Source organism: Cyprinodon variegatus, unplaced genomic scaffold, assembly GCF_000732505.1.
Source record: "Cyprinodon variegatus isolate N-32 unplaced genomic scaffold, C_variegatus-1.0 Scaffold1306, whole genome shotgun sequence".
Taxonomy (NCBI): domain Eukaryota; kingdom Metazoa; phylum Chordata; class Actinopteri; order Cyprinodontiformes; family Cyprinodontidae; genus Cyprinodon; species Cyprinodon variegatus.
The window spans coordinates 144,118-152,956 of NW_015151759.1; the positions used below are offsets into that span (position 1 = coordinate 144,118).

Consider the following 8,839-nt stretch of genomic DNA (forward strand, 5'->3'; position numbering starts at 1 on the left):
AATAAAAATAAGTAGTAAAGTAAAGTAAAAATATCAGAAAAATCTACTTGAGTACAGTAACGAAGTATTTGTACTTCATTACTTCCCATCTCTGAAAGCTACCCACTGCTACACACACAGGGAGAACACAGCACAGGGAGAACATGCATACTCCATGAAGAAACACCCAGGAATCGGACCTTTTGCTGCAAGGCAGCAGGGCTACCCATTGACCCACTGGGCAGCCCTCTAACTAGCTTCGTGCTTTTCAAATATGCAATAAAAAATGTACAACCCTCTGAAACTGAGAGTTTCGTTACAGAAATATACTCATATGTAAGGTCAAGAATATTTAACTTACACAAACATGCTCAAAACAACTTCTGGGTGAGGGTCAGAACACAAACAGCCACTTAATCTTTGAGCAGTGGTGTAAAGAGCCTCTATTTTAATGAAAAAAAGCATGTACAAATATAGCATTAATAGTAAAAGTGCATTATGTTGTACTGCATTAGAATTTGTACTGAAAAAAAAGATAAGGTTGGTATGATTTGTAAGCAACAAATACACAGTATTTCATATACACCACAGAATCAGTCCTTCTGTGAGCTACAGTGCGCATGCGCTGTGTATGCATTTCAAAATGTTACATTTCAGAGTAAAGTTTATGTAGTATTTCTGTAAATACTCTAATAGAGTTTACTGCACCAAAAAGTCACTTATTTCAGTGTAGTTGAAATATATATATATATATATATATATATATATATATATATATATATATATATATATATATATATCTTCCTACAAACAAATTCTTTGACATCATTCAGGCACATATTTCCACCAAGAGTTCCACCTTCTTTTGTAGATCACCAACATCTTGTTTGTTATTGTTTGTTTGTTCTTTTCTCTATTTGCTGCAATCTTCATCTATAACTCTCTCTGGAGATCTGTTTTAGTATCTAAATACTCAGTCTGCCAAACCATTTTAGCCATTAGCACAAACACTGCTTTCCAGATTGAGTCTATTTTGTCCTTGGGTGATTTGTCTCTTTTTGTCTTCTCAGGGTTAAAAGCTTTGTTGGTATGTTATCCAGCTTAATAGATTTTTCTTTCTGAAAATTTTTTTTCAACTTCCTCATTCACATCTCCTTCATCCAGGTAACTTAATTTTGATTAGTAATTGTGATTCATTCACTCACGATCATATAGAAGCTCACCCAGCTGAGATACAAATGCTTTTTGGTTTTAGGTTGTAATTCGTTATCTTCGAAGATATTTCATGTTGCGAAATGCACACAACGTTTAACTTTAAGGGCTACAATAAACATATTTTAATCTACTTACAGTATGCCACTATCTTTGAGCGGCTTCCAACATTTACTTCCTTTTTGTTACAGCTCTAATCTGTATCGCTCTGTCCCGCAACACCTGACCTACTTCTGGCTATTGTATTTTTAAATTATTTTTATGTTTGCATTTTGTGGCACTTTTATAAAATATAATGAATAATCTAGAACAGGGGTACTCAAGTCCAGCACTCATTAGCTACTCTCCTGCAACTTTTTGATGCACCGTTTTTAACACACCTGAATCAAATGAGAGGCTTGTTACTATGCTTCTGCTGAGCTAAAGCAGGGGATTGAGACTTTAGACTCAGGTGTGTTAGAGGAGAGGTGTACCTAAAGCCTCTGTCACATCTTGACGATTTAGACCAGTATGCCTGACATACGGAAAATCTGGCAAAAACGTTATGGGTAGGTTTTGTATAAGTTATGAGGATGCTGAAGTATGTTGCTACACGTCAACATACGGCAAGTACGCCATAATTATGCCATACGTGGGGTATAAGTTACAGGTAAGTTATCTGATCATTGACAAATGTTAAGTGTAAGTTACTCATAAGTCGTGGCGTCCAGCTTATTCAAAACCTATGATTAACTTCTCCAGACTTCATCTCCATCATAGGGTGAGCATGAAGGTGAATGTAATGGATCTGCCCTGCGTACGACCAGCAAACTTCCTAGCAGACATGTTGCTGAATCTGCTGCGACTGCAAACCTTCTTACGTTCTTTAATGCTGCCCATCAAAGACATCTTTTTATGCAGACGGGCAGCTCTGGGCACCTGAGGGGAGCAGCTTTAACTGATGACTAAAGTTAGGCTGTCGTTGGACATAAAATCTGAAATCGTTATGAATATTCTATGTATACGCCCAAAACTGAAAAATTACATAGAAAGTTCAGCGTATGCAAGCGTTACGGAAGATTCTGGGACGTCGGGCATACGCTGGCTAAATCAGCAATGTTTGACAGGGTCCTAAAAGTTACAGGATGGTAGCTCTTGAGGATTAGACTTGAGTACCCCTGATCTAAAGAAAGACAATGTCTACATTGGATAACTGCTGCACTTTAAGAAATAGAAATGTCAGGAGAGCTGTACAAAATGAAATTTCGTTTTGTATATACGCTGTGTATACAAAATGACAATAACGTTTTTCTAAGTCTCTAAGTCTGAAATGTAGTTAAACACAGAGCAATTATATGTTGCTGGACTGCTCTGAGCATGTCAGATGATGACAAGAAATATAACAGAATGTAAAATATATCAAATGCTATCAAAATTGTCAGCTTTTATATGATATAATTTAGCCTTGTTTGATGATTAAAAGATAGAAATAACTTATTTCAGTACCGTAATTACATTTATTATGGCGACCATGATGAATATGGGGTTGGTAATGTTTGTTAGTGATCCTGCCTCATGACAGATCATGTTGTGACTTCCTCAAACAAAATTTGGATGTTAAAGAAAGCACTTTATCTCGTCATTGCTCTATTACAATGTCTTGACATTGAAAAGGTTATGATTCAAGATTAAGTTATCTTTCTTTTTGCTGATGATGGTGCAGTGTGAAAGAGAGGAAGGAATACTGAGTTTATATTTAGGGAAGAACAAAATGCATTGAATGAAATTTTAGATTGGGCTTGAAAGAGGCTTTTTACAATTGCAGTGGATACATCTGCATATGTTTTCCTTGGAAATAAGAGAAAAGTAAGGGATCTAGGATTGGTTATATGATAAAAGCATGGAGAAGGTTGTGTCATTCAAATATTTGGGGGCATACTTTGATGAGAGAATGACAGAGTGCATTAGTAAAGTGGCGGATAAATGCAACAAGGTCATTATTATTTTGTGATGTATTTCAGGAGTTTTTGGACGACCATGTTAATGCTTTATCAATAAATGATTCGTTGTTGTTTAGATTATAGTTGTCTTGTGCATGGTAATGCAGACAGAACTAATCATGCTAAATTTGACATAGTAAGGCTGTAATCAAATTAGGCTGAAGCTTTAAAAAATGTGTTTTGGGGCAATCTGTACTTTTTCTGTACCATCTTTTCTCGTTGACTCACAGAAGACATTCCCTCAGTTAGTTGGGACATGTCTTGGTGAAGGGGAGGGGCATGCTGAGGAGGCTGATAGAGAGGAGCTGATAGTCAAGGGTGAGAGAAGGAAGACATTTTAAAATGGAAGTGAGATTGAGGTTCCAGAGTTTGTCCATAAAAAGGTAGCTCCTGTGACTGTCCGGCCATCAGATCCAATATGGGTACTCCCAAATATAGAGGTGGAATGGTCAGTAAAGAAGGTAGATACAAAGAAAGGTAAATGGACAGGCTGAGGTAATGGTAAGATAAATTACATTCCAACTTGTCATTTAAAGATTTTTACTAATAGATCTTTTGACCCAGTGGGTCAGAGACCTGCATTTGGTGGTTTAATCTCAGTGACGTTTCTGAGGCAGGGCAGATGGCTTACTGATGGAACAGCTGCTTTTATGTCTAAGATTTTAGTGATTCTATGGGCTTTTAAAGTGGGTGTGTGATGTAAAGCCAGGGAGTTGTGGTCATCTGTTCTTGTCACGCTTGACACCACTACTGAGCAGTTGGGTTTATTTGTTTTTTTTTTCCAGGATTAACAGAGAGGTTGGACCAGAGCACAATAGTTGGGACCAATCAAGTAATCAAGGTAAGACAAGCAGATGTTCTAAGCCAGGGAATCCAAGGTTGGGGAACAGCTTCTGGCAGGCAGAATAACTGGACTAACATAGAAAGAAAACAAGCAGGTTAGATTTTGCCAGACTAGTTCGGACTAAGCAAATGGCCTGAATGTGTTACCACCGGGGTAAGGCAAAAGTCTGACGCTGTGCAGTTGGTGGATCCGTACTTAAATGGCTGCAGCTGCTGATGACTCCCAGGTGTTTGGGTCAAAGCAGAGGAGCAGGTGTGACAGGTTTGACTCAGCCTCTGTTCTGTTGTCCCTGCATATCGGTCCCAAATTTATCCAAAAATAATCAATGAGATTCTTTTCACCATTTCTAGGGTGAAGAGGGGAGATATTTTTATGGGTTCCCTCTACTGTTGGGGTAATAAATAATGATTGCATTGACTTCTTTGCTAAAGAAGCATTGAAATGGTAAAATCAGTAGGTAGTTAGAAGTTTTAAGAAAATAGTTCTCAGTCAGTGGCAGAGGGAGCTGGATTCTGAGAAGACAAAAAGGCATTATTACATGATTGAAAAGCTCGTCAGTGGAGCAGAGATAACCTGGGAAAACAACTAAACAAGTTTACTTTGTCGAAAAAACAATCAAAGTGAAAGTTAAAGGCAGCTTTTCTTCTTGTTGTACTTCCCTATTTCTCAGATTTTAAAATGAAGACATCAGTTTTTCACCAGTCCTGCTGCTTGAGACCAATCTTTTTTAAGAAATAGAAAAAGAAGAAGAGCACAAACAGCAAAACTGCTCATTAATGAAAGGACAACATGATTATATGACAAGTCCTGCATTAGAGCAAACATTATTCTGTTCATGTAACTTGAAGTCTCTTACTAACTGTTTCCCCATGTCAGGATGCAGGTTTAACTGTGATGGAACAGGCTCCAGAACATGGCTCCAACTTTAACTATTCACCTCTGCAACAGTTACAACATAATGTTAGCTTAGCATGAACAGAGATGCCAATTCAAACAACCCTTATTAAAAAAAGAAGAAGGAAAAAAACAACAACAGGACAACATGACCATGTGTTTTTCTTGTCCTAAAATGACCCAAGATCCTTTGAGGCTACTAAAACCTCACAGGACTTTACAGTATAATAAAGTGCTGGGAAATGTATTCGCTCCGCATCAAATTTTTAAATTACTTTTCTCCTATGAAATCTTTCACTACCATTTAATAAAAAATCCAACTGTCAAACAATAATTAAAGACAAAATTCACCTAAATAAACAAGGTTGTCTGTAAAAAAAAAAAAAATTAATTATAAAGTAATCCCTCCTCTTTCTAAAGCACGTGACCTGTATTACCTGATTACCTGCATTTCAGTATTTCATGTATAAAAATCTTATTCAGGTAGAGCTTTGCTGTTACAAAAAGTAAAATATTAAACTAAAAGTCTACAATAAATACTTTGACCCTGTTTAGGTCATTTGCTATTTTATCAAAGACCTGTCCACTATTTAAACAAATATAAGTTTTAAGGTCAGTTTGAACTTTTCTGCAGATTTCCAAATAAAGAGTAAGCAATGATTTCTGTGATCAATCTTTTATAAGTACAAATAAAAAGAAGGAAAGAAAATCTGAAATGAGATCTCCAAAATGTGTCATGTACTTCTAGCCAATTTTGAGATATGTGTGACACCAAAATGAGAAAAAGTGTATTTCTCCTGTGTCTCAGTTTTTTCTGTGGAGCAATAAGATGTATTAAAGTTTGATTTAGTCTCCTTCCAAGTTTCAGAAAAGATCCCAACAAGCTCTAATATAATTTTCAGAATTCCTCAACTTTTGAGTCTCCTCATGATCCCAAGCAGAGAAATCAGAGAGCTCTCCCTATGATCTAAGCCAGTTCTCATCACGGCTTCATTATCCTTTTTTGGAAAGCATTTAACACATTATTATTCAAAGCTTTAAAAATGTATTAATAATGATAATTTAATGCCAACTATGAAACAAGGAGTCTTTACATTATTACCCAAAACCAAGAAAAGTCACATTAATAATCCGAGGCCAATAACTTTATTGAATGCAGATTAAAAATTATTCACCCTTATTTTTTCCAGTCAATTTGGGACAGATAGTGTGTGTTCAGGATTAATTAAGGACTGGTTTAGACATAACAATATTATGTTAGTTCTCGACTTCGTTTGTTGAAGAAAAATGAATTGTTTTATTTTTAGATTTCCACAAAGCTTTTGACACTCTAGAGCAGCCGTATTTTAACGTATTTTGGTTATTTTTTTATTTTCTTTAACAGATTACCTGTAATTGACAATATGCTTGTTTTGAGAGGCTGGGGACTAATTCATAGATGCAGTGATCCTGATTCAGCAGTGATATATTTCTAATATGACTCAACATATTTGAACATTGCATCCTCCAAAGCACAGCCTGCCTCACCTCAGTTAAGAAAGAGACTGTCATAGTCTTGTCGCTGATGGCTGGCTTATTACATTCACCTATCTAAACTGCCTGTTTGTTCATTACTGTTCCTCTGATCCACCTGTTTCCTGCTGCTATTTATGCTGCCTGTTTCCCTGCCATTGGCCCCAGATTATTCAAGCTGTGTGAGAGTAACTCTAGCTATCACATTCTGATTTTCTGATCCTGACCTGTTTCTGCTTTTGGGACCTCCGAATTTTGCTTTGCCATGGTTTTGCTCTGCTAGTCCGATCTGTTCTGGACTGATTCCTGGATTCTGCCGGTTTACGGAATTTGGACCTGTCTTCTGACCTTGGCTTGGACTCTCCTCTGGTACCTCTTTGGCTTTTTGGTCTTCCAGGCTGGAAACTAGATGGCAGTCAGAAGTCTGGGGATGCTCTGTTGCCTTAGGACCTAATTGATTCACTAAAAATGGTACATAAATGTTTCCATTCTCAAGAAAATCCCAGAGGAGAACACCTGACCATCGGTTTGTGACCTTATGATTAAAAACGTAGTTATCCAGCTCTTAGGAATCCAGTTTGTGCGGGTTGTGTTTTTTGTTGTTCTCTCCCTCCACCACCAGGTGGTGCCCTGTTCTCGTTGGTCCTCCCACACACTTGTGGCTGGTTGTGCTCATTACTTAGGACTATTTGAGCAGTGGACTGTCACTACCTCGATGCCAGAGTGTTTGCCAGTTTTGGATACTCTAGCCAAGTTGAGTTTTGCTGAGTCTAACTAAGTCTTTGTTTTCGCCGAGCCTAACCTTTTTTTTGTCTTTGCCTTTTTGGCAGGAAGCCTTCCTGCAAGCTGGATTTTTGGCCTTCTTCCCCTGGAAGGATTGTTTGAGTCTCACACTGAGCAGGGGATTAACCCCCACAAGTTCCGTTCAAGTCCTCCTGGATTCCCAAGTGACAGTCCGCTCAATAGCTCCTCAGTATCCAACCAAGTCTTAACATGTCCACCCTCCAACAAGTCTCTACCTCTAACTGCCACACTAACTGGATTCTGGGAGAAGAGGTCTTCTCAATCAATGTGAGTCCCGTTTTCTCTATCTCTCCAGCCATCGCTCAAAGTTCCCACGGATCCTGAACTAACCGCTGATACTTCCCTTCCCTCTTCCAGTTCTGGTTCTCTGAGTGGTTTACTGCATGTGGGTCAGATCTCTTAAGAAAATCATGACACCAGCAGAATGATGATTGAAAGCATACCAGCCATTCAGTATCTGAAGAACTAAAAAGGCAACATAAAGGATTAGAAACAGCCTTTACAGATTCTGATCATAGATCTCATTGAGATCCTGTGGCACGACCTTGTTTTAATTAGTGTCAAAAAGCAAAACAGAGCAAACCTGTAGGGAGGCAAATCTCCGCCTCTTGCCCGTAGACAGCTGGAGATAGGCACCAGCACCCCTCGCGACCCCACTCGGGATAAAGCGTGTCAGATAATGGATGGATGGATTGATGGATGGCTGACATCATCAACGCCTCACTTGGCTCTGGTGTGGTACCCTCCAGCTTCAAGCTGGCGGCCGTGACTCCAACACTCAAAAAGCCAGGCCTGGACCCAGATGACCCCAACAACTACCGTCCGATCTCTAACCTTCCGTTCCTGAGCAAGNTCTTGGAAAGAGCAGTGGCTGCTCAGCTACAACATCACATGTCCCACCATGAGCTCTTTGAACCTTTCCAATCGGGCTTTAGACCCCATCACAGCACCGAAACCGCCCTCATTAAAATAACAAACGACCTCCTGATTGCTGCAGATGACGGCCTTGTCTCCGTCCTCATCAGACCTCATCGGCCTCACCGACATTACTCTCTCATGGTTTCAGTCTTACCTCTCCAACCGTAAACAATATATCACTCTGCAAGACTCCTACTCATCAACTGCAATAGTTAACCATGGCGTTCCTCAGGGATCTGTCCTTGGTCCCCTCCTGTTTACTATCTACTTGCTCCCCCTCGGTCAGATCATCCGCAACCACGGACTCAGTTTCCACTGTCACGCAGACGACACCCAACTGTATGTCAGCACTACGCCCTCCTCACAACTCCCACAAATACAACTTAACAACTGTCTCCTTAATATCAAAACCTGGATGACCAACAACCTTCTGAAACTCAACACCCACAAGATCGAGCTCATGGTGGTGGCCCCAGCACCACTGCTCAGGAAGGTTGGAGACCTCACCTTGGTCATTGATGGCTGTCCCACCTCCCCATCGCCCAAAGTGCGGAACCTGGGTGTCATTTTGGACTCCACACTCTCACTCAGTTTCCACATCCAGAGCATCACTAAATCTGCCTTCTTTCACCTCCGTAACCTTTCAAGACTCCGCCCTCCCCTTACCGACTCAGTCACCGAAACTCTCATTCACTCG

The 8,839-nt window shown here is 39.5% G+C and overlaps 1 protein-coding gene across 1 annotated transcript in view; it reads left to right on the forward strand.

The window, feature by feature from the left end:
- LOC107102729 (heat shock 70 kDa protein 12A-like) overlaps positions 1 to 1,055 on the forward strand; it is a 68,718-nt gene extending 67,663 nt beyond the window's left edge. The window contains exon 5 of the mRNA XM_015402135.1: positions 1,050 to 1,055. Coding sequence (XP_015257621.1) covers positions 1,050 to 1,055 — 6 coding nt within the window. The remainder of the gene's footprint in view (positions 1 to 1,049) is intronic.
- Positions 1,056 to 8,839: the final 7,784 nt, after the last annotated feature.